At 46.1% G+C, this 25,766-nt stretch overlaps 1 protein-coding gene and 1 long non-coding RNA gene across 2 annotated transcripts; both read right to left on the reverse strand.

The window, feature by feature from the left end:
- Nucleotides 1-1,752: 1,752 nt before the first annotated feature.
- LOC139051280 (uncharacterized) lies at nt 1,753-13,278 on the reverse strand. Its single transcript, XM_070528282.1, has 5 exons — nt 13,206-13,278; nt 7,648-8,147; nt 5,673-5,894; nt 2,776-2,877; nt 1,753-2,053 (listed from the first exon to the last, which is right to left on the reverse strand). The coding sequence occupies exons 2-4, from the start codon at nt 7,990-7,992 to the stop codon at nt 2,824-2,826; spliced, it is 621 nt and encodes a 206-aa protein (XP_070384383.1). The 5' UTR covers nt 7,993-8,147; nt 13,206-13,278; the 3' UTR covers nt 1,753-2,053; nt 2,776-2,823.
- A 217-nt stretch (nt 13,279-13,495) lies between these two features.
- LOC139051294 (uncharacterized) lies at nt 13,496-19,534 on the reverse strand. Its single transcript, XR_011509317.1, has 2 exons — nt 18,187-19,534; nt 13,496-13,780 (listed from the first exon to the last, which is right to left on the reverse strand). It is a non-coding gene; the product is annotated as an uncharacterized lncRNA (long non-coding RNA).
- Nucleotides 19,535-25,766: the final 6,232 nt, after the last annotated feature.

Here is a 25,766-nt window from a genome sequence, read left to right on the forward strand (position 1 = left end):
TCTCCTGGTTCCCCGCTCACATGGGGAAAGACATTCACCCGCAAAAAGCTAACCTCAATGAAACGGCCCACGACCGTGCGCGAAAACTTGCCCGCCGCGACGGTCCCACGGCCTACGAGGGGCTGGACATTCAGTTTAATGACCCGCTGCTCACCTACCAAGAGATCACCTCCCACTATCGGAAAGGCAGAACCAAATTCCCGCTCCCACACGCCAAACTCGAACGCGCCCAGGCGGCCGCGTTTCGAATGCTACAAACGGACTCGTATCCGTCACGAGGCCTTCTAAGTCACTATAACTCAGAAATCCCGGCAAATTGCCCAGACTGCCCAGAACTTTATTGCTCACTCTCGCACATGCTATGGCAATGTACCGCGTTACCAAAGGGCCCTCTCTCCAGTGAACCCGAATGGGAAGAAGCCCTCAAAAGCCCGGACCTCAAACTCCAACTCAAGGCCGTCCAGAGGGCCCAAGAACTGGCGGAGCGTCACCACGTTCCCGTCCCGACTTGGGTGTCGCCTACGGTTTCTGCCGGAGGAGTTCCCCGCGTGGGTTCTCGAACGGATTGAAACTCCTCAGGACTTCAATAAAGTTCTTGACTGACTGACTGGGATGGTTCCCCACCTTCGGTACATTGTTTTTCAGCCACATTTATTTCCAATAATCGATTATTTATTTAATTCGGTTAGTGAGTACAAGTAATTTCCCCTATGTTTTCCTTGATGTTATTGTTTGTTCGCTTCTCATGATATGATTACCCATATGCAGCTCATCATAGTGAAGCTGAAATGACGCCCCCCCCCCCCCCCCCCGTTCCTCCCGTGCTGCAGCAGCTTTGATTGATGCATGCGGAACACAAGGGGTGAAATCTTCGGGCATCACTTATTGTGACACTTTCAATTTACACCTTCAGACACAACAAGCATTGCTAATCTTTATAATGATTAATCGCATAATAACTGGTCCGCGCTTCCCACATATATAAGCGTTTCATCGATTTCATATAAAACGCAACGTACCCCACAACGCTGTTTTTTTTATGACACATCCGAGCTGAAGCATAATACAGCATTCACACAATGACATGTACAGAACGCAGAAGCGCAAATGAAAAGCAGGCCTCGTTATATATGCCAGTCAATTCTGGGTACGCATGTCAAAAGTGCGGAACCCTAATGGACTCACTTAAGAACTGCATGGGCTTTGGGGCGTTATGGCAGGTTTATATTTTAGACAATAGAGTATGTAAAATTTTTAAAGTTGCCTGCGTCATTGTAACGCAATTCCAATCCTTCAACTGGAATAATGGAAGAGGCTGATATCTGCGCGAGAAATCAAATTCCCTAAATGACTTATTACCAAATAAATGTCTAACGAAGTTTTAACGGACTGCTTTATGCGGCACATATTTAGTTTAAGAATGGTCGCCGGCACTTTTGCAAGGCATATTCATTTTGATCGAATCCTAAGAGTGGCACCGTTTTCGAGATATCCACCGCGAAAGTTGCGCTAGAACTGCTGTGTTGCTCTTGCTTTTACTTTCTTAACACCGTTTCATGCATTTAAGCAGAAGACTACCAGAACATCGCGGTACACGTACACGACCGCGAAGCACACTGTAATCATTTCAGTAGTTGTACTCCTTTTTTGCGATTGGTGATACTAAGGGTATAGAACAGGACAGACTTCGGCACAGCTTGAAATCATCTCTTCTCGCATAACGACAGGGTTTTAGCATAGCCGTCACGCGAATAGACAATCAAAACCGTATTTATTAATACATTAAAGAAGTAGTAGAACAAAAAGTGACAGATCACGAAAGCAAAAGCGTGAACATAAATTTCCTGGCCACGCGCGTGGACTCTTTCTGCGGAACCAGTAGCCCACGTGACCCCGTTCGGCAACACTGGATCGCTGGAGGCGCAGCAGCTGCAGCATGCGATGCACGTGGCGAACTGCGCGCTGCTCGCGGCGGTGCTGCTGCGTGCGATTCTCCGGCATCGAGCAGCCACCGCAGCGTCGCCGAAGGGCAGCCCGCCGGCAGGTCGGGACACTGCGAGAGTCAAATGTTAACCAATCACCCCTGTGGGTCTCACATTTAGTAAAAAAATATAAAAACTAGTGTTCGTTGGATTACAATCTCGCTCCAGGACGGTGACGAGTTTCGAAGCGCGCGGGCCAATTGCAACGAAATTGGGCCGAGCAAAGTCAGCGCTTTTTCCGCATGCAGGTAACCGGGCATGCGCGCATAGCCGTTAACGAGCAACATGTCGTTCTAGCAGTTGACAACGATTCTCCCGCGCCCCCCATTGTTACTTAGTGTCTATGGTATTGGGCTGCTAAGCACGAAATGCTAAAACACCGGCGTACTTATATTTGGGTGCACGTTAAAGAACCCCAGCTGGTCCAAATTTAGGGAGTCCCCACCTACGTCGTGCACCATCATCAGATCGTGGTTTTCGCACGTAAAACCCTACAATACATTTTTTCAACGATTCTCCCTCTGTCTTACGACCCTTGTTGCCAATGTATTCCTGCACTGAAGAATCTCTGGCTCGCAAGCAGTCGTTTCCAAACCCTTACCGCGGCCTAAGGAAATAGCAAGTCTTGCTAAAACAATTCGATAAACGTGCAACATTGTCCATCTTGTTTTGCAAATGTTAATCGTAAAATGTCATTAAATTCTGCTGAAACACTCACACGCCAAATAATGGATAAGTTAGTTCTAACGTTCGATTCGCAGTAGAACGTTGCCAATGGCCGATGTGCACATACCATACATTGCCTCCTGCGTGATGCCAGTTATGCTGCTGCGTGCGATTCTCAGGCGTCCAGCAGTTTCTGCAGCTTCGCCGAAGCACAGCGTGGCCACTGGTCCTGGCACCGTGAGAGCAGAAAACAAGCCCTTTGTAATCCTTGCGTGGCACTTGTATTGTGTGACAAATCCACTAACATTGCCCACACTGACTCGAAGCGCTCTACAGAGGCAGGTATGAAATTATCATCTCCGGGGCAGTCGGGCGACGGCAAGAAAATAGTTCCTAGCGAAATAATCCAATTTGAACAAGAACACCTGCACCATGAACACCCAACTCCTCCTTTATTCCAGTTGCGTCCAGCGTTCCTCAAGGGAGTGTGCTTTGTGCTTTGCTTTTTAAGTGTGTATTATTGACTTGCCTGACTGCATGTCGTCTCGAATAAGACGGTTCGCCGATGATTCAGCCATTTTCCGTAATATTTCTACTCACTCTAACCGTGAAGCCTGCCAACCACACCTAAACGCATTGAGTACATGGTGTTCAGACCGGTAAATGACCTTAAATTATGCTAAAGCTAAGTGCATGTCCTTTTCACACTCCTCGTCTCGTATTGCAACGTCATACTCTCTTCATAATAAGATTGTTGAGGAGTCACTTTGCAATGGGATCCAATATGTTCGTCATCACATCAACGTTACACTTGCATCTGTTACCCGCAAATTAGATATAATAAAACCCAGACTAAAGCAAGCGCATTTACACTTTAAAAAAAGATCTAGGATATATACACTGCATAGTGATACCTCAAAGTCGAATATGCATGCGCCACCTGGGATCCGAACCAGGACTCTATCGTGCGTAACCTTGAATCCTTGTAAGCCGTGCTGCTTGCTTTATCTTTACAGATTATCCCCCGCACTAGTTCTGCATGTTTAAAGAATCGTGCCGAATTGCATCCGCTATCACTACGCCGCAAACACGCGCGCCTATCGCTCTTTCATAAACTGCACCATCACGAGTGTTTGCATTGATGGTTTCTTTCACTCACGCTCTGTCATTTTCTCTCGCCGAGATCAGCCTCTCTAAGTCAAAGCCCGGTGTGTATCACTAAGATCTTTGCGCTCAGTCATTTATATACCCAGATTCATACTTCGCGAGAATAACCTACCATCAGACATTGTCTACTGAAGTTCACCCCGGCAACTTTCAACAAATCCTGCGTACGTATGTCATAATGTGATGTCTCTGTGCAATGTGAAAGTTTTTTTCTTTTCTTTTTCAATGAGTTATTTTCTATGTTGTGTTCCTTCGGTACCTTTGACATCCGGTAGATTTTGTTTTCGAATTATCCTCTTTGATTGCCTTTTATGTATTCTCAGTTCTAGGTGCTTCAATATTCGAATTTCTGCTAATATACTGTTAATTTGGTTTCATCCAAACTGTGATTTTACTACACATAGTCGTGTCTGCGTATTTAGTCGCGTATTTAGGCGTGTTTGTTGTAGTCTTTAGAAATTGTTATGACCGTATGTTCGTGTGCCCCCCTCCCCCAATTCTAATACCCTTTTCCGCAGGGCATTCAGTGGTGTTATTGAATAAATAAATAAATAAATAAATAACCTTTACAGAATATTTCTCTTCGTACTTATACGTAAGAATTATTTAGGAACTCCTTAGGCGACGAACACAGACAAGAAGACGCCGCCGCAATTTTGCGTTTACCATCTTGACTTTGTCCGACGCCCAAATGGGCTCTTCAAACAGGGTAAACTAACGAAAACAGTAAAATATCAGTCGCTTACTGTTGAGTTTTACGCATTGTTCCTATTTTATGCGTTGAAAGAACAAGACTGTTTTTGAACATAAGAATACGTCAGCAGTACTGCGGGGCTACTTCCTGCAGCGGTGCAAAAGTCGCGATTTGGATCCGTAGCCTTCGCTTTCGCGCCAAAAATAGTTGTCCACGAAGACAAAGCTGCTAGAATTATTTTTTTTTCTTATCGTTCAGACCGGCGTTCACTCAATGGAAGAAACATATGTAAAGAAGGCGTATATTATTGACTGGACAAGCAGGTACTTTTTGATTTAAGGTTTGTTTGTCGAACAGTGAGAATGACTTATATAGACTCTCTGTAACGCGCCGTGGTTGCTTAGTGGCTATGGTATTGCGCTGCAAAGCAGGAGATCGCGGGAACGAATCCCGAGGGCACGTTGAGATGGGTGCGAAACGCGAAAAAACCCGAACAGTTAGGCTTAGCTGCACGTTAAAGACCACCAGGAGATGAAAATTATTCCGGAGTCCCACACTACGGCGTGCGTCATAATCAGGTCGTGGTTCTGCCATGTAAAACGCCATAATAAAAAAAAAACATGATGAATATTGTCTAACGAAAGCACCAAATTCTAAAAATATACTTGAACGCTTGAAATGCCTCTATATTGTCCCTGATGAGGCCTTTTAATCCAAATAGTTTAAGGAAATTAGGCCAACACGGTGCCCATTATGGCACACTCTGGTGGTTCCTACGACACTCCAAGTCGGTTTACAGCGATGCGGAACGCTCTCGTGATTGGAGCCGTAGAAATACTGCCCCAGCCGAACGTGCTAGCTGCTGACAAAGCCATCAGAGTAGCCGCTTGATGGAGGTTCTTTCGGATCTCGGTCGCGCTCTCAGGTTCAAGGCATACAGCACTGCCTCCTAACGCTATCTGCTAGAGCGCGGCACTCTGAATAGACCAGAACGCCTGGTTTCGACCAGCCGAATGCATCCCGAGAGCGCCCTAAAGAGACCACTACTCTGTAAATTCAATATAGAAATATCACGTGACGCACAGTGCTATCGGCGCCAATCAAATCATCTTGACGGCAGCACAGCTATTACCACTGATGGCGAATGCCGAAACACAACTTGCCATCATTCGGCAGGGGCAGGGACTTTCGTGCCGGAGCCAGAAGCACGGCAGGATGCTGGAGTTGCCACCTGCTGCTCCTGCTGATCCCAGAGTGAAGCCCGACATGGGCGTCATGGTGGCACTTGCGCTGGCAGACGTGGCCAGAAGACCTGCTGCTGTCTTTGTGGCGCCTGGGCAGCCGGAGCGGAAACAGCTTGGCCGATGCACGCTGCGTAGCCCCGCCTGCAGCATAAAGTCGCCTTCTGTATTTGGTCCGTTTGCGCAACTACACAACGAAAAAGCCATTTACACAAAATTATTTTGTCGTTCATCGAAATGATTCAGTTAGCTACCAGGGGCGCTATAACGTAAAATTATCCGAAACTTTTCTAATCCAATTTTGAAATCAGCCCTCCGCTATCGGTCAAGCACTTTTTTAGACCACCCCCGCTTCACCTGTCTGTCACGCGACTTCACGAAAACCGCGATTGCTCCCCATCTGATATGACGTGTACGCACTGAGTATGCGTGATTTGACCGAACAAACGAAAAATTGTAACATCCGATTCGACGGCTTTTCGCCATTAGCACTCGGCTATTCGTCAAAAGTGTTCAGGCTGCACCTTCTTCACCTGCTTGTCACGCGGCGTCACAAAACCGCAAGAACTCACCGCGTCAAAGTGACGTCTACGCGTTAAAGATGCATTAATATGCCGAACAAAACTGAATTTTCTTCTGAATAGCCGCAGCCTGCATCGTTCCCGAAGGAGTAAAATATGGCTGCTGCCGATCCTTCAGGCACTGGCTACTCGCACCTGCCAGAAAGCATGGTTTTTTCGCGTATAATAAACTGCTTGCGTGGCCGTGTAACCTTTTTGAGCACTTTCGGCACGTTTACGATCCCACTATTCCAGCTCTTCTTTGTTGAGGATTCGTTTGAGTGGCATTCTTAACCTTCAGTTGCACGACGCCGCGATTTTCGACCAGCCACCACAAGCTAAGCAAGAGAAAGCGGACCAATCGCAGACGCCGACACCACCCTCTTCATCTGGTTATTTCTTTCAGCGCGGTGGCTCGGTTTCATCGAAGCGCTGTCCACTTGAGCGTGCTCCTCGCCTCCTGCCAGCCAATTACAAGTGAAACACTTCAACTTAGGCAATGGTATTCATTTCGAAAGCAAAGAAAAGTAGGAGTGTTTGACTGGGCTGTTCGGGCAGCGCTGCGGGTCACCGCGTGATGCTTGCGTCGGCGGTTGCGCAAACTTGACGTCAGAAGATTGTAATAGAAACATATTGGAATAGTTTACGTTATAGGGCGCCAGGTCATTTTTTTTTTGCGTGTGTTGGGCGGGAGTTAGGTGTCGGAAATGCAATTCAATGATGGGTCGCACTACTCTGGCAATAATTTTATCACCGGGGGTTATTCCGAATCCATCTTTCCATCTCCGAATCCATCTCCGAATCCACCTTTGCCCCCCCCTCCTCGTCTGGGACCTAACACATGACCTCGACCTCTAGAGAGCGACAGGATGGCTACTGCAAGGCTCCCATGACTGCTTATTACCTCATCAAATTTTAGTTTCTACCATTATTCAGTCTTTATTAAAAACGTAGAACCACGGCCACAGCGTGGACAAAATATACGCACAAAAGATGGATACAAGGGTGCACACAGAGGCACTTCTTCGATTATATGTTTCTTGTGGTTTAATATTTGTAAATATCTATAGAACGTGCTTACAATTACCTACGCTAAGGCTCCAACGTTAGAATTAAAATGAATAAAGAAAAATACAGGAGAGACCGTTCCATTCTTACTGATAAATATTGTGAGGAGCTTTTCAATCCAGACTGATAAAGGACGGAAAGGCAGCACGGCCCATCTTATACTCAGTATGAAGATATCCCGTGGCGTAGCGTGCTATCTGCGTGTATGAAATAATATTGATGGCAGGGCAGCTACATACACTCACAGCGAATTAATAAACATCACTTGCCAGGGCTCTGCAGGAGCGTAGCCTTTCGTGCCGGAGGCAGACGCACGGTACGATGCTGCAGTTGCCAGGTGCTGCTGCTGTCCCCACAGCGCAACCCGACATGGCGTCATATCGGCACTTGCGCTGGAAGACGTGGCGAGGAGACCTGCTGCAGTCCTTCTGGCGCCCAGGCAGCCGGAGGGATGACGGGTCGGTCGAAGCCCGCTGCGCAGCCCCGCCAGCACGATGTCGGATGGAAAGTGAAACCGGACGGCGGACCCCATCAACGCGCCGTTGACGTCTTGCGTGAGGGTGCCTTGGCATCCGCGAACGCCTGAAGAACTTCAGAGTGGCTGAAGGGGCCATCGTCTCCGAGGTGCTCGCTCGGTTGGCTGGTTGCTCTCGTGCAGCGTCTCGCGCAGCGCCGAACGGAGAAGGGCGCTTCGTCTTCGTCTTTTACTCGCACGTGATCCTCGTACTCAGGCGACGGGCATCACTGCTCGTGTGGAACGACGAGTCACCTGTTGAATGTACAGTTCCTTATTGATACGCAAATTATCATGATATATAAATACATATATTTCAACCTATCACGATGGCGTCTTAGTTGAAGTGTTTCTAAATTAGCTTTTTCTAGCAGCTGAGTCGGCGATGTGTGCAAGCTATATGAATTATAGGCGAATCTTATTGATTTCCTTTGAACACTTTCGAGTTTACTTATATTTAATTCAGTAAATGGGTCCCATAAGACGGAAGCATATTCAAGAATCGGCCTAATAAATGTTTTATATGCCAGTAACTTTATTTCTTCTGTCGACTGACGTAGGGAAGGTTTCAGATACCCAAGTTTCTGCATGGCCTTTTTTTGTATGTAGTTGATATGCGTGTTCCACCTGAGATCAGGCGTGATCATGACACCCAAGTATTTATAACTCTCTACTGAAGAAATACTGCGGCCATTTATGGAATATTGGTAGTGTAGGGGAATCCGTTTTCTTGTTATTGTCATCGATACGGTTTTCTTGTGATTTACCTTCATTTGCCACTCAGAACACCAATGATCTATTTTAGATAGAGATGAATTTAGAAGAGCCTGGTCATTCGGATGCTGAATTACGTTATACAATATACATAATGCATATACATATAATGCTTCGCTTTAATTTGGGAGTAACAACCATATGCGACCTTCTTGCATAAACTATGAATATGTGCTTCCCAATGTATATGCTGGTAAATTTGACGCCCAGATATTTAAACGAATCAACTTCTTGGATAGGGCTTTCATTTAACGTGATATTTATTTGACTGGTGTCAACATTGTTTCTCCTCGATCGAAAAACTACATATTTTGTCTTATTGCTATTTAAAGTCAATTTGTTTTCTAAGAACCATGAAGAAATGGCTGATACCTCGGACGTCACATGCGTTTGCAGTGCAGAAAGTGTGTCTCCTGTGAATAATAAAGCTGTGTCATTTGCGTACATTAGGGCATTAGGGCGGTCATTAATGTACGATGAGAATAACACAGGACCGAGCACTGAACCTTGTGGGACTCCGCTGGTTACTGTGCTGTATGTAGAATAATAATCACCCATTACTACCATTTGTTTCCGTGAGGATAAATAGCTGGAAAAAAATTTTAGGGAGTCCTTTGTGACACCATAACATTCAATTTTTTGCAGTAGTATAGAGTGAGAAACGGTATCAAAATCCTTCTTTACATCCAAAAATATTGCTACAATTATTTTATTATGATGAAGTGCAGAATTTATTAATTGCGAAAGTGTTAGGACTGCTGTTGATGTCGATCTGGAGGGAACAAAACCATGCTGCTGGGGACAAATTACATTGTTTTCAGTTAGAAATTGCTTCAATCTCTTGGAAATAAGTTTTTCAAAAACAGTGTTTGTCACACTCAGAACAGAAATTGGCCTATAATTCTCTGGTTGGTTCGAATCTCCGCATTTGTATACGGGAACGAATTTGGCTGTTTTTAATATATCTGGATACGAGCTGGAAGCTAACGCTAGATTGAATACTTTGCGTATGGGACTGCAGAGAATGTCGATATTGTCTTTTAAAATCCTAGTGGATATACCATCATGACCAGCCGCTTTCTTTAGATGCAGTTGATTTATCGTTGATATGAGTTCATCATGAGTTATTTCTTCTAGCTGAAAGTCGTTGTCGACTATTCTAGGTAGGGCAGGTACGGGATTACAAGATAAAATCTGGTTAGCCAAATTCGTTCCTACATTAGCAAAATAATAGTTAAAATCATGAGCCACTTGTGTCGATGGTTTATCAGGTTGAATGGTCTGCGTTTTGCTTTTTCTTATAACTTCTTTTACGATTTCTCATATCCTTTTCGTATTACCACTCTCGTTCTTAGTAAGGTTAGTGTAGTATTGCTTTTTCGATTTTCTAATCATAATAACTGAGATATTTCTAAAGTATTTAAAGCTCTCCCTGTAATACGAATTTGATTTGTCGCGTTTCCATTTACGGTAAAAAGAGTCTTTCTGCTTTAATGTTTCCAGTATAGTGTTGTTTATCCAAGGACACACTGGTCGCTCGTAATTGTGGCGCACATATACCCTTGTAGATTACTTAATGGCATTGCAGATGCATTGAATAAAATTTTCACATTGAGTGTGAACATCACACAAATCAAATACTTTCTTAAAGTCTATGCATTGGAGCAATCGTCGTAATTCTGCATAATTTATACAGGAGGATTTTCTATCGCGTGTACCACACAAGGAGGACATGTATTTACGAGGTAAAAAGAGAAGCGTGAGGTTGTGATCTGCAATGGCGTCGGGGCTGTGCGTTCAGCGTGTGTTCTTCCTACAGCTATCGTATACCTCTCTTGGCACTCTCGTAACCGCAAATGTAGCTTCGCACAACGACGTCTCTGTTTTTTCTTAACCGTCGTCGTTGTCTTCAACACAGGCACGCGATAACGGCGACATTAAGGTAACACTCATGTACTCGGAGAGGAACGGCAATATTGAAAAAAATAATTATAGCAGAACCTATCAACTGAGCTATTAAGCTGTCCTAGGGCAAAGTGTTCCAGAAGAACAAAATTGCCAACATTTTGAGACCATAAAATGTTCCCGCATAACAATGTTTCCCGTTTATACGGGGTATTTGTTATTGATGCGAAATAGCAATATTTTGGACTCTGCGAGCGTTTCGTAATTTCATGCACTTAGCGTGCGCGCGCGTCTTAATGTTTGTGTATGTGTGCATGAGTGTTACACAGGCAACCACATGATTATTTTTAGATCCAAAATAGTGACGTTGACATGATCAGGCTTAAGAGGAAGCTTTAGCTCGGGAGCTCCTATCGAAATACATGTAAAAGGAGAATCCGTTTTTCTCGGCAACAACTGCACCAAATTTGACAAGATTTGTTGCACTTAAATGAAAACCTTAAAATCTAGTGACTGCTAGTTTTGAATTTTTGATTTACGTCGTAACTTTTTATTAAAAATTCACAAAAATCGAAAATTTTCAGAAAACGACACTATCAAGTTTACAACTCAGTAATTCAGCAACGAAATGTGATAATACAATTCTGTGAATTTAATCTAATAGGGTATCTGAAGCGGACAAAATTTATATGTTGCACATGAATCTCAAAACTTTTGTAATTTGCAAATACAGCTTTTGCACAACCCCTGTAAACAACGTAACAAATTCCCGTAAGATGTAAAATTACATATAGAATTTGTCCGCTTTGAGTGATCTAATGGATGCCGTTTACAGAACCGCGATATCTGTTCTTGATGCAGAGCTATGAATTTGTAAACTTCGTGCTTCTATTTTTTTCTAACGGTCGAATATTTGAAATTTTTTTCAACAAAATTCAAGCCCTAAATCGAAATTCCGCTTCCAACAGTCACTAGAACTTAACTTTCTCTCTCAAATGAAACACATTTTATTAAAATCGGTGCAGGGGTTCTCTCACAATAATGTTTTTGCGTTTTGCATGTATTTGAAAGGGCCGCGTTGGTGTTGGGCCCGAGCTAAAACTTCCTCTTAATCATTTTCGCTAGAAGGGCTCATATTGTTTACTGAACCAGATTTTTTCGGTCATATTGGAGCCAGCATCCACGAATGATAATTGCAACAGCATGCGGTCCACATGGCCAACGCTGTTTAGCTAGCAGTCACCTTGCTCGAACTGCCTACTTTTTGGCTGTTATCATTGATTGGCCAAAACCTACTGTCTAAATAAAAAAATACTTGTTTAATTGATCAAGCTCAAGTGTTAAATGCCTTCATATGTGGAGAACTGAAACCGCGGGGAGCAAACGGTCATGCCTCGTGTTTTATTTTATTTTTTTCATATTTCGCGGGCTTTCTTTTGGATGCAGAAAGAGATTACATAACAAATCGTAAGTTAGAAAATGCAGAATTAGATGTTCCCTAGAAGGCTGTACCTCTCAATGGAAGTTTGTGTTAAAGTTTATACTTGCAATGTTAATTTGGCTTGGATAATCATGCTGTTAAGAAGAACACAAGGCTTGTTCGACACAATAGCGAACAACATGCATTTGTAGCGTCCTCCTACAGCGCTCCTGCATTCTTTTAAACCTTGGCTAATGTTAGCTAGTACATGCCCTGTATATCTTAGCGCCGAGCGTGAAAAAGCAATGGAAAAGCAAATTCGCGATAGGCGTATTATCGTTCCTAGATGCATGCCAAGCAGGGCAGCGCTTAATTGTCCGGGTCTGTAGCCTGTAAATAAAACTGCCAATCGAATATTTGTCTGTACTCTTAGATTGCGATAAAAAGAAAGCTACAGCGAAGAATTCGGCTTTCCTAAAGAACGGCGGAATGTTATCTTAACGCGAGGATAGAAAGGTGGGGATATGCGCATGTTTGCGCGAATTGGGATAGCAGGCGAAATAAGAAAAAGATGCACCTAATTTCAATTTGGAGTGCTATAGAACTAACGTCAGTCCGTGCCATGTAGTGAGCCATCGAGCTGCATACATGTGGCAGCCTGACAACACACTCAGTGCCGAGTCCTCATCATTTTTGAGAGACTCTTCTCATTCATTTCAGCTCAATTCACCTGAAATTTTCTCTAGGAGAGAGCAGCCCCATGAAAACTACCGAGAGGCGGCCGCACCCTTCTTTGGCAGCAACGAACAGCATGACATTTAAACAGATGCTTAGGACAGGCATACAATAACCAATAATGCACGTACGTATGAGGGCATAAAATAACAAACGGACAACTGGCGTGATAAATTAATCACAGAAATAATGACACTGCACATATGATTCCAAAATCGTATCGTGTATACGCATTACTTAAACTGAGAGAACGTACAACCGCTTTGATCATTAGTGCCACTAACTTACGAAGGCAAAATGAAGGAAGTCGGAAGTCAAGGACTAATTGCGAAGTTGCGCGACATAGTAGTATACACATCCTAGCGATGTACTAGCAAGACGCATTCTAATAAGGCAGTGCAAGGACGAACAATAAAGCTCGAAGCGGGGTTGAAACCATCATTCATAAGAATATACGTGTAAGTGTTTTAAAAACTTACCCATGCCATGGCTACGGAAGAAATAATTTAGCCGTGCGGAAAGCCGGTACCGAAGCGTCTGTTTACCATTGTTTGTGCGGCAACAGCCTATATTCCTGCATTCAGGAGTACGAGTGTTGCAAGCATTCGTAAAACCTTGAAGTTGTGCCAAGTGAATATGTAAAGTTATCGCTCTTTACTGTCCCTAACCTATCAAGGCGGCCGAGATGGGATAAAACGCCCTTGGCTTCAGCTTAGAACCACCTCGTGTCGCTCAACGAGAGTGGCCAGGCGTAGACGCAACCACCACAGACAACGAAATCCTTATTTAATCAAAAATGTAATACAATCGTGAAGAAAGCGCACGAACTTGAGCCGCCAGAAGTGACGGCACAGAAAGGCGACATCACCGAGACAAACAAGCGCGGCCGTGCCACGACAGCGCGTTCTCCTCGCCTCGCTGTGCATTGTGGGCGGCCGCGTCACCGAGGCTCGGCCGCTGCAGCTCCCCGACGAAGCACGTGGTGCGCATGGCCGCGCGGCTGCGTGTGGTCCTCCAGCGTCGAGCAGGGAAGCGGGGCTGCAGGGTCGGGACACTGCGACAGAAAGGGCCGCCATCACCTCGGCGCTTGCACTCAATAGAAAAATAACGCACAAAAGAAAGTGCGTGCTCGATCGAAACTCCGCGCGAAGGCGGCGGCGAGTCTGAAAGCGCACAGTATGATGACAACCGAAGAATTCCGAGCCGACCGTAAAAAAGACAAACGACAGAAAAGAAGAAAAAGAAGAATTTGAGCACGCGCGGATGCCATGCCAATATCGCGGCCACGGACAAAGGTCACTTGCCTATAACATGGCGGACTGCATACCAACCAAAATGGCTGTCCTCCCATCATCATCAGCAGCAGCAACAGGCAACAGCAGCCATTTTTATGTCGACTGCAGGACGCAGGCCTCTCCGTGCGATCTTCTACTACCCCACTCTTGCGCTAGCTGATTCGCCCCCCCCCCCCACCCCCTGCATGCGCCTGCAAATTTCCTAATTTCATCACCCCACCTAGTTTTCTGCCGTCCTCGAGTGTGCTCCCGTTCTTTGGTACCCATTCTTTAACTCTAATGGTCCACTGGTTATATACCCTACGCATTACATGGCCTGCGCAGATCCCTCTCTTTCTCTTTATGTCATCTGGAATGTCGGCTATCCCCGTTTGCTCTCTGATCCACGCCCCTTTCTTTGTTTCTTAACGTTACGCCTAACATTTTTCCTTCCATCGCTCTGTCGGCGCAGTCCTCAACTTGGTCTCGTGCTTCTGTCTTAAACTCGAAAGTTTCTGCCCCATATGTTAGCACCGGTAGAATACAATGATTACACACTTTCCTCTTGAACTACAGGGGTGAGCTGGTGCCCTCCCATAAGAAGCCGCTAATGTTGCCTTGTGGGGGCTGTGAACGAGGTAAAGGGAGAGAGTGTCTGCTGCGTAAAATGTAGTCGCTTGCTCGCACTATTGATTTACGCCTGACATATCATTTGGTTATATCAAGGCTAGCACTAACCTTTACTCACAATGTTTTGGTATATTTTAACGCTCCTTGCACGGCAGTCTGCGAAATCTGGTGTATAACCAAAGTCTTATACGGGTCACGATCGATGTTATTTGCACACCACTTGGAACGAAGACTAGGGAACGACAGAGACAAGCGGTTTTGTCTGTCGTTCCCCAGTCCTCGATCCAAGTGGTGCGCAAATAACATCGATCATGAATTCTAACCAACTATCACAAACCACTACCCTTCTTATACACGGGGCCTGACTATGGGCCCATTAAACTGCGATGAGCTATCATTTATGAATGAGGTCTTCCTCCACGGCATTTAACAGCTTGTGGTGGTTTCTAGAGGCCATATGCACCATCATTCATGGAAGTTACGTTTTCCGCCCTAGGATGTTACGCGCCAACATTTACATTCACTGCAAGAAGCACTCACTTATCGATAATGTTATTGGCATCCCCTTTCAAACGGCGCGGTGATCAACGGTGACATAGCTTGCTTGAGCTAATCATATTATAAAGTTTAGTATATCTACTGCAGTCTGATATTTTGCCGAGCTTTTTCTGATATTGTAAGGTTACCTGTGCCTGTAAGAACGCCGGCATTTGTTCTCTTGATTTTGTTTCCTACGAATACTCTAAACGTGTCTTGCTTATTCGGACTGCTGACCAGGTAATGTTCCCGTAAGCTTTCAACACCTGCGCTTGTTCAATGCCGACATTCCCTACTGCTCTGGCTGCGCTTTGCATTGCAGTTGCAGCTGCACATTGCATCTTGACATTGCCATGTTAAAATGGGTTTAGTCTTCTCTTGCAGTAGACACATGCCACATCCTGTTGAGAATATTTGCCCCTTTGTGCATTTATGTTCGGGCTGCCTGCTAGGGTGTCAAATCGCCAGACATTGTCCTTTGTCTTATCGTATAAATTTTATCTCCTCCTTTCTCGCTTGCCGTATTTGTAAGTATCCGTAACCTTTTCGGGCAAGTAGCGTTCCGTGGCTTTCTCGGCCGCGGTCGAACTTTCTCAAGGGCTGTGCTCTCGCGCGAACCGAGTTGCAGGGCGAGTTCAACGCCGCACGGCTTTGAGACGCACATAATGTGGTGCATGGGACGTTGTTCATAGGCACTGCGGTACAGCCTAGAGAACTGCACGGGCCCGGGCCGACCCGAAAGCACGGGCCAGGCCTGGTTAAGATGTTTTTGGGTGGGCCCGGCGCGGGCTCGGTTTTGACGCTGCGGACACCGGGCCGGGCTCGTTCGCTAATTAACCTCGGTCTTGTTTCAGAGCGCGCGCGGACGTTCTGCATTGATGCAAAGCACTCCGTGCGAAGCCAAACTGACACGTTGTAAAAGCTGGCTCTCAGTTACCTCACTCGACATAATAAAAAAATAATAAAGTTTGAATTCTAAACAAACTTGCTTCCCCCCCCCCCCTAACTGACACTAAAAGCCGCTGTTGATACGATTATTTTATTGCGATTGTGCTATTTTTCAGCATTTTATTTCTTGAAAACACTGATTGCTTAATCGTCACTGAAGTGCGCATGGCAATCTTCTTTGTAGGCCTTAAATAGAAGCTTCGTCCCGAGTTCGGTAGGGTCAGTGTGGTAGCTCAAAGCCCTCACTTGCTGTAGGTTTCTGGTCAAAACGCCGCTATGGATTTCAGCCTTAGCTTAAACTCATCATATGCCTTGCGATATTCCAACGTGATCTCAATTACTATACCGTGTTTATTATTATTGTTTTTTAAATGACCACCCACTGCACATGTCCATTTCGTATGCTGCTGAAGCCCTGATAGGATGGGCTGGGGAGACAGAAGGAGACAGGCGCCCCCACCCAATCACCACTTCCAACACCAGACGAAATTAACGTGTCCACTATAGGTGGACAGTTACAGAATACACCCTTGGTATGGGGGACCACATCTAAAAGCAGCATTATATGCTTCTAGCTGTGAAAAAAAAAAGGACCAATAAGACTTATAGCTGGTGGCAGTTACAGAACTTAACTTTTTATTCAATAAAATATTCTTTGTCTGGACATTCTTTTTGCATACAGGTTATTATATTCTCTCGAATTTTGTCTGCCAAGTGTACCTAACATCTTAAGGCTCGCTCTAAAACGGCACGCATACATCAATGCATTTGTACGAGACAAATCAATGGTTATTTTCGTGTGTCAGAACAAACTACGGTGAACGGAGCTTAGAATATCTATTGCCTAGTACGCTAAATATGTATGACCGTTCTATGATGTGTATGATGAAGTTTATAGCTTCGCTTCGTTTAGGTTATATTTTATTAAAAGGAACAAATAATACTGTTTGCTCATAGATAACTAGTTTGCGTTCTTGCTGTTTTAGTTGATGTTTCATTCCCCAGTCTTTCATATAACATCTTGTCCTTCTGAAATGTTATTTCGCCATTGCCTGCTGGCATAAATTGTGTATGCGTGCTACCCCGGTATACCATATATCTGTAATTATACTCTGGGCCCCAGATGTCCTCAAGCTACATTTCTGTAACGTTTCACTAGGGTGCATTCCCTAATTGACTGAAATAAATGAAGCAATCATTAATTCCCCGCAGTGCCTCAAAGAGCCACCGCAGTTGGCGTTCGCCTGTGAACGCGCCCCACAACGCAAGCAGGGGCGTCCTTCGCGTCGGCGCCTTGTCTCCAACCTTCGTCGAGCAATTCCCGACCACCGGCCTTGGTCTACCAACCACACACAACCGACCAGGAAAACGGGTGACGGAGCCACAGAGAGCTGTACGATTTAAAAGGTGCAAGTCAACGCGAAGGAATGAATGCACACACCATCTGCTTCATCTCAAAGGGAGGAGATAAAGTGAGAAAGGCAGACAGTGCACTTTTTTTTTTTATCTCGCACCATCGCTCTCTCACTTGCTCGGTCCTCAGCGAAGGTCGTGCGAATCGTTGCAATACATGGAAATAACGGTGCACCGCCACTGACACGATGCGCTAAGAAGTTCGACTGTATAGAATATCACACATTATCTGCGCCGGTGATGTAAACGCACTGACTCGGACTATACAGATATCTGATAACAAGCCGTACACCAATGCCATACGCTCACTGGGCAGCGCCTTGCCAGTTTCGTGCAATGAAGCGAAAACCGCCGATGAGGATCGAGAATCGGCTAAGTGTCACAAAGAGCGTGTAGCTCGCCCTTCGTGCGCCGCTTATAATCCTGTTGCACACGGAAGAATCAGCGACGGACAAAGGGAGAGCCTCTCTCTGTTCATCGTAAAGAGCCGCTTGTCGCCCCAGGATGAATGACGCGAACCACAGTATTCGCTGCCCTACGTTGAACTGCAGTGTTGTACATAGTTATGTGGGCAAGCTTGGCGCTTGTCGACTGGCGTGTTAGCTTCATCAACTGTCTTAGCTTCATCAACTGTGCTGTGGGTGCACGGAAAACCCACCTCTGAACGGCGAAGGGTCCGGACGCATGTGGGCTTTCGTGCTGGAGCCTGAAAAGTTGTGCGAGGTGGAAGCTCCGAGAGAGCGGAAGTGGCCCGACACGTCGCCCATCGTTTACGGACTGCGCGTGCACTTGCAGGAAGCCTTGAATGAAGACTGCGCCGTCTTCCTCGGTGAGGTGGCACGTGGCGACTTGCTCAGCCGTGTGCGTCGACCCGCGGCCAACCATGTTTAGATTCTGGTAGTGCAGCCACAAGCGATGGGCAAAGCCGCTCATCGGGAAAAAGCGCAGTGTGGCGGCCCCGATGCAAACTTGGCCGCAGGCAGGAGCGTCGTGTAAGCGCCGCAGGAGTCCGCGCAACTGCATTGGGTGACGTCACACTCGGCTCGTTACACTCGTACGGCCGCAGACTAGGACCTCAGGAGACGATGCAGAAGCCTGGCAGATGCTGCGCGTGTCACATGGAACGAGGAGCTGCGTGCTGCGTGCTCGAGCTGATCATGGTGCATGTCGGGAACTATGGCACAGACCCACTTGAGCGGACAGAAGTCTGGTGGCATGGGTATATGTCCAAAATAAAGGACTGTTCTAAAGAGCGAAAAAAATGTAAGAACGAATGTCTAAAAATGGAAAGAATAGATCGAAACTGAGTCAGACTAACAATACATAAATTTCGGGAAGGTTTCATATACGATGGCTATCCAAGTATGCGATTAGTCGAAAATTGCAACTTATGAGGCACGTACTCAATTTATGAGGCGCTTCGTGCGGGACACACTGCTCCTTCCGTTGACGCCACCTGGAATTCCGCGCATCATAGTGGCACCGATACAGTGATTCAAGTGGGAGGCAAAGATATTTGTTGAAGCACGTACATGTACCCTTTCGGACACGCCAAGGCGAACGACCCACATTTTTCGACTGCACTATTCCGGTACCGGCCCATATATCTGCTAGGACAGCTGAATAGCTGTATAATGAGGAGAAAAAAAAAGAAAATCTTGCCTGAGTATGTCAAGAATGCTTTTCGCATTAAAATATTGAAATATTATACAGTTCTCCCTCACTGTGGGAATCGATCATATCCGAAGAATTTAGCAGGTTTCTGGCTGTGTAGAACAAGGTGGAACAACGTGCTTTTGTAAGGCGAGCAGCTGTGAGAATGACGCGAACGTCTGTGTGACGACAGCAGCGATATGACGAGGACGACAGTGACGACGACCGAACGACGGCGATGGCAATAATTTATGCTGTGGCCTCTCCACGTGAATTCACGGCACGCGTGTTCCTCGGACCTACATAGGTACTGTATGGGCGTAAGCAAAATTATGGCATCAGCTGCGACTAAGTGTTAATACAGTGCTACGTGCCCGCGTCTATGTTAAGTGGTTTATGTTCAAACGACGGTGCAGTTTGTGCTCCGCCAAAAAACTTTAAAACCAGTTCGACCTGCGTTGATCACGAAGGCGGTACGCTGTCGTCCTCGATCTACGTCAGTCGTGTAGCCAGAAATGTATTTCGCGAGAGGGGGAAAGGTACACTACAGTGTGACAGTGTACAGTGTGACAGAGGCGCCGACATGAAAGAAAAGACCCTGCGGCCGATAGTTGGAACACCGAAATCGGTGTCGGATCGGCCTAGTGTGAGTGAGCCTTAAGTAGGCCGCGGAAACCCCAAAGCAACTGCCGCCGAGCGTATACCTGGCATACAATACAGCGCACTTTTGCGAAGTCTGCATGGCGGTGAAATCAGAGTGCTAATAAATGACCCCACTGCCTGCGTAATATGGCGCCGCCCATGAAAAAAAAAATTCTATAGGTGGCGTGCGCAACTGGTTCCGCAGCGCCCACTAACCATATTGTGGCTGTCTACACTTCTCTCGTGCTGAAGCGAACTTCCCGGCTGGCTGTATTAGTCGTCTGGTCCTTCCATCACGTGTCAGTTTCTCGCATTCTTCCGTCGCAGCAGACAACACTTTGAGATGTTGTGCAAGACTATTCCGCTTTTTGGATCGGTTCACTATCCCCAGTTATTTCCGCGTGGCAGCTAACACTACGTAGAAATTGTGCGAAACTCTATATACCACCTTAATATTCAATGGAGGTCGAACAGGTCTTAACGTTTCGTTGCCGGAGTTCAAATGGTTTAATCATTTTAACATAAATCATTAACATAAAACACTTCGTAGCAGACAACTTCATAATCCCTGTTTCTTTCGCTTACTTCCATGTGTAGTGTCCAGGAATAGGCATGCCGTAAGGTCACGTCGAAAGATCGGAGTATAAATAAGGCCGTCACCACCGTCATGCGATCGTCGTCACTGTCATCGGTGCCATATTGCGGCCATGGTCACACAGACTCGCATAATCCACACAACTGCTCGCAATACATAAACACGTTGTTCCACCTGGAATGCTTTGCGCGACACCCAACGAAGCTGGATAGCCAGCAACTTGCATAATGCATCGCATATGGTTCTTGTTCCCGACAATGTGTTCGATCTGTATTTTTAAAATATTTTTATTACCATTGGTCTGACTCTTCATTTTTACAACTATTCTTTGCATTCGGCATCTTCGTTTCCGCATTATTTCGCCGGCGGAGTTGCGCGGATTCCTGCGCCGCTGTCACGGTTTTCTCGGTTGTTGCGAAGCTGGGATCGGAGGCGACATTCCACGTTGTTTCCCAATCGGCAGCCTTCGACGTGGCTTGCGGCTGCAGTGCCCGAGTCTAAACGCTATTGGCCGCGGGTTGACGCACTTGGATTAGAAATTCACCCCGGGCCGCCTCGTCGCGAGTAAACATTGCAGATCCAAATTCAAGATTTCTTCCACTCCGCTGCCCCGTCCTCCTACATTGCACGTCCCGCCATTTGTCAGGCTCGAGCATGACAGCCCACAAACCCTCGGACTCATCGTCGCTCAGAGGTGGGTTCTCCGCACAAACTCGCTGAAGCTGATGAGGCCAACACGCGAGTCGTCAAGCGTGAAACTTCCCCACATAACTCCGTACCGTCAGATCTCTGTAGAGCAGCGAATACTGTGGTTCGTGTGTCACCCTGGAGCGAGAGGCGGCTCTTTACGGCGAGCATTGAAAGGCTCTCCCTTTGCCCGCCGCCAAGGGCGAGCTATACGCTCTTTGCCACACTTAGCGCGTTTTCGATCCTCGTTGGCGATTCTCGCTTTATTGCTCGAAGCTGGCGAGACGGCAGGTACAGTGAAAGTATGGCGTGGGTTTACATCTTGTTGTTAGATATTTCTGCAATCAGAAGTTGACGCGTTAACAAAATCCGCACTCGTAAGTTTGAGATTCAAGGTATAGTCGGACTAGCTAGCTTATCATGTTAATATGATGTGCCTCAATTTACATATATTGCACAATTTCGCGTGACAGTCGCGTAGAGTGGACCAAATGAGAGAGCGACGGTTCGAGATAAAAATAAGTGTGCTCACTGACTCTCAGAGTTTCTCTCTTATCTTTGATGCGATGGAGAAGGTGTTTGTGTATTACAATTTCACCAAAGATTACGATGCTCCCTAATGTGAAATTTGAGTGCAGCTCTATACGTGTATTGATTTCGCGATATACTGGCTCGCGCGGGCAATCTGTTTCATGTGGCATGTCTCAAAGGGAGCGAAACGTAGCGCGACTGCGTCCCTAATCGGGCGATCGCGAGAGGCAGCAGGTAGGTAACGCACAGGCGCGATTCACAGCAGCCGTCGCAGACTGACTTGCCAGACGACGCACGCTAGTGCGGCGCCATCGCGTTGTCATCGTCGCCGCAGAGCGCGTCTTGCGAGGAACTACGCGTTTATTGTTCCGCTTTCACCATGCCCTCCTCCGCCGCTTTCCTTCTTGCGCTCTCTTCGCTGTCACCCTTATTCATCTTTCAATGTGCTTGTTCGCTCCGTGACGCTGACGCTCACCGTAGGAACGAACGCCTAAGAGCTGCGTTCTAAAATTAAATTCACGGGTTTTAAGCGCAAGAACTATGATGTGATTATGTGGCACGTTGTAGTGTTCTTTAACGTGCACACAATGCAGAGTAAACGCACGTTTTTGCACTTTGCCCCGTCGAATAGCGACTGCTGCGGCCAGTAGTAGATAGTGCACCTTTGGGGTTAGCACGGTTTCTGTTTGTATATAGTCGTTAAAGTTAACTTGCAACTTTCTGTGTCCCCATTATACAACATTACCGATTATGTATACTTCGAGCTTGACTTTTGTTTTCATCTATTTTAGAGCTGCGTTTGCAATATTGTATACATCGAAACTTATACCGCCGGGAGATCAGCTTTCCATTTCTCGTGCAGGGAATCTCTGTCTCTCTGAGTAATCAAGCTGAATGACTAGAGGTACGTTATCTGCAACAGGCTATGTTTAAAAATTCCATAAAACTTTAATGTGATCATCATTTGTCGATCGGGTTGGGAACGTAAATGCCTCAAGTTTTTTTTCTGTTTTCTTTTTTATTGCGAGAGGATTACTTGGCTCATTCAGCCACCCTCGCCATCGTCAGAAAGCCGCGGCAGAAAAACGACACAAGGTTTACGCCATCATTTAATTTATTAAGGTAAGCCAGACGAAGATGGAATTCACTCAAATAGACGGTTCACCATTACATTGGTAATATATGGGTTAGCAATCCAGGCAATTAAATTAAAGCTGCAAGCATGGCAGAGAATAGCAGCATTTTAGGAGAAATTCAGAATGGCTTCAGAATAATGAAGCGTCTCGATAAGTTATTAGAAATGAAATGAGTGGAAGAAACAAGTAGAAATGACACCGTTATACGTGGCCTTTATAGACATTATATGAGCGTATGAAAAGGTAGACCGCAAAATTTTGTGGGAAATTCTGGAATGGGAAGGCTTGGGCGATAACTGCATACATGTTTTGAGAGAGCTTTACCTAGAAATCGATGTTTGCGTGAATGGAAAAGGATGAGGATCGAGGAGGAAGTTGATATCAGCAAGGGACAGAGGCGAGGGTGGCCTGGTGAGGATGGAAAGGGCGCTAGAGGGAAGTAATATCGGGTTTGATCTCTCATGCAAACAGGCGGGTATAGCAGTAGAGCAGTAGCTTCCAGGTTTGTTTTATGCGGATGACATTGTGTTGCTAGCTAACAAGCAAAGTGATATGCAACTTCTAGTTAATATCGGTGGACAGGAAAGCGAGAATTTAGGTCAGAAATGTAGCGTTAAAAACGAGGTGTTGTGGAATTCAATGAAAATAGTGAACAGACTGTGTCAATGCGGGGCCAGGAAATACCTCGGGAAAAAGAACGTAAATAAATACCTTGGTATATGTATAAAACATATACCATGTGCTGTATATAACCATTTCCAGATAGATATCTAGAAACGCAGGAAAAAATTACAGCAAACGGGAAGAGAAATACGTCTTTAATGAAACACGGAGTCCTATGGGGATACAATAGGTAGGAGGTGCTCCGGGGTATATGAAAAGACTTGGTGGTTCCAGGACTTACATTAGAAAATGCGGTTATCGCCCAGTTATCGTCCGTGAACGCGTGGTCACTGCTTTGAGGCTCGTCGATGTGGACTGGACGGGAGACGACGAGGGCACTCGGTCCAGCCACCAAGAATACAGGAAGCGCCTGGAGCATGAAGACAAAGGGGTTTGTCAGCCACATATTCATTCCGGTGCGACCGTGCCCAATGCTGTACTCGTGGAAGCAGCTGCTATTTAAAGCGGTTGATGTCGATAAGGTTGCCGATGTCGCTGCAGCCATGAAGAAGTGGTGATCCAAACGGAACGGAACGGAAGCCTGAACGTCGTTGCGCAGACGTTGTCGCGCAGCCCAGTTATCGTCCGTGAACGCGTGGTCACTGCTTTGAGGCTCGTCGATGTGGACTGGACGGGAGACGACGAGGGCACTCGGTCCAGCCACCAAGAATACAGGAAGCGCCTGGAGCATGAAGACAAAGGGGTTTGTCAGCCACATATTCATTCCGGTGCGACCGTGCCGGAATGAAACACGGAGTCCTATGGGGATACAATAGGTAGGAGGTGCTCCGGGGTATATGAAAAGATTTGGTGGTTCCAGGACTTACATTAGAAAATGCGGTTGTTAGCTTGAAATCAGAGGTACAATCAGGACTCGATGGCAACCAAAGGTCAGAGGGACGCCTCGCATTGGGCGCTCATGGGAACACTACAAATGAAGCTGTGCAGGGTGATACGGGCTGGCCAAGCTTTGAAGTGAGAGAACCTGAACGTAAAATTGATTATGAATAACTACTGACTAATATGGAGAAAAGTTAAATGGGCTGGGAAGGTTTTCAGGTATTTGTACAAAAAAAGCAGAAACATGGATTCACAGTGCAGGAACAGAACTAGGAAGCTTTCCAGCAAGTATGCGACCTGTATGGTGAGCAACATGGCAACAAAGAACATCAAGCGGAAAGTCAGAGAGACTGAGATAATCTCATGGGTGGCGGCATTGGAAAAGAAACCTGCCATGAGTAACTACTTCGGAGGAAAAAAACGAAATCGGAAAAGGAACATTTCATGATAACTCAAGGGAAGCTCTTACTTTTCGAAGCGAGAGCGGGATGCGTTAGAACACGCACTTATAAAGCGAGATATAAGAAAGAAGTAGACGCATGTGGCTGTTCCGGTAAAGCTGGGGAAACGATGGAGCACGTTTTATTAGAATGTGAAGATATCTGTCCAGCGGTCGATTTAGGCATCTCAGGCCTCTTTGAAGAACATGGATTTAGCGAGAGCAGGGGTAACGTAAATATGTGCGCAGGAGAGATTAGTAAGCGGCGATTGGAAGATTGGTGAATATAAAGTAGGCAAACGGCAAACAACCGAGGCACGCAAAAACAAAGTTTACAATAGGGGTTCAGCAACATTGGTTAAGGGAATTCATCGTGATTTTTTTTCTCCTTTCCTTTTTTTTTAAAAAAAAAGGCAGGACATTAGGCAATATAATAAGAGCTCGGTGGCGCAACCCACCACTCCGTTCCAAAGGACATACTCACGGCAACCATCCGTCCATCCATCCATACATCGCAGATGAACCGCCATGTTTTTGAACGTATAGGCTCCTATGGTTGCTTCGCTACCAGCTGTATTTACCTCGGAGGCGAGCTACAGCAACTCGCTCTGCCTTTCGCGTTGTCGGGATCCCGCAGACGCCATGGACGAATAAGATGCAACGTGCTTCAGGTGCCCCTCGGATGACGACGACTACGACATCCCCCCGTAGTATGAGGTGGAGTTCGCCTACGCACCCGATGAAGAAATGTAGTGCCGACACTATGGTGCCGGATCGGAAAAAAATACTGGCATCGCTCGGCCAAGTGTAGTCATCGAGAAATAACACTCAACGCAAGTGAAACACTATAGTTTAAGTAGAACTCACCTGAGAGATCGCACTACGGCCTGTTTGTCATCTTGCAATTGTTGCGACCTCATAGGCAGCAACATTACCCTCGGAAACATAACGCAGCAACGCTAAACTCAGCAAAATTTTGCCGCTGCATTAAACTCGGCGGCATACATCAGCGTCACGTTATACTCTCGCAATCACACGCAACAATTGCTTAG

This window comes from Dermacentor albipictus, unplaced genomic scaffold (assembly GCF_038994185.2).
Source record: "Dermacentor albipictus isolate Rhodes 1998 colony unplaced genomic scaffold, USDA_Dalb.pri_finalv2 scaffold_11, whole genome shotgun sequence".
NCBI classification, from domain to species: domain Eukaryota; kingdom Metazoa; phylum Arthropoda; class Arachnida; order Ixodida; family Ixodidae; genus Dermacentor; species Dermacentor albipictus.

What these genes read in the sequence shown, in the direction of transcription:
- LOC139051280 (XM_070528282.1), bottom strand. Translation starts at nt 7,992, where the DNA reads ATGGCCCCTTCAGCCACTCTGAAGTTCTTCAGGCGTTCGCGGATGCCA. An exon ending in TACGCTCCTGCAGAGCCCTG is followed by an intron (nt 5,895 to 7,647) that starts GCAAGTGATGTT and finishes TTTATGCTGCAG; the next exon opens with GCGGGGCTACGCAGCGTGCA. An exon ending in CCTGCCCCTGCCGAATGATG is followed by an intron (nt 2,878 to 5,672) that starts GCAAGTTGTGTT and finishes TCACGGTGCCAG; the next exon opens with GACCAGTGGCCACGCTGTGC.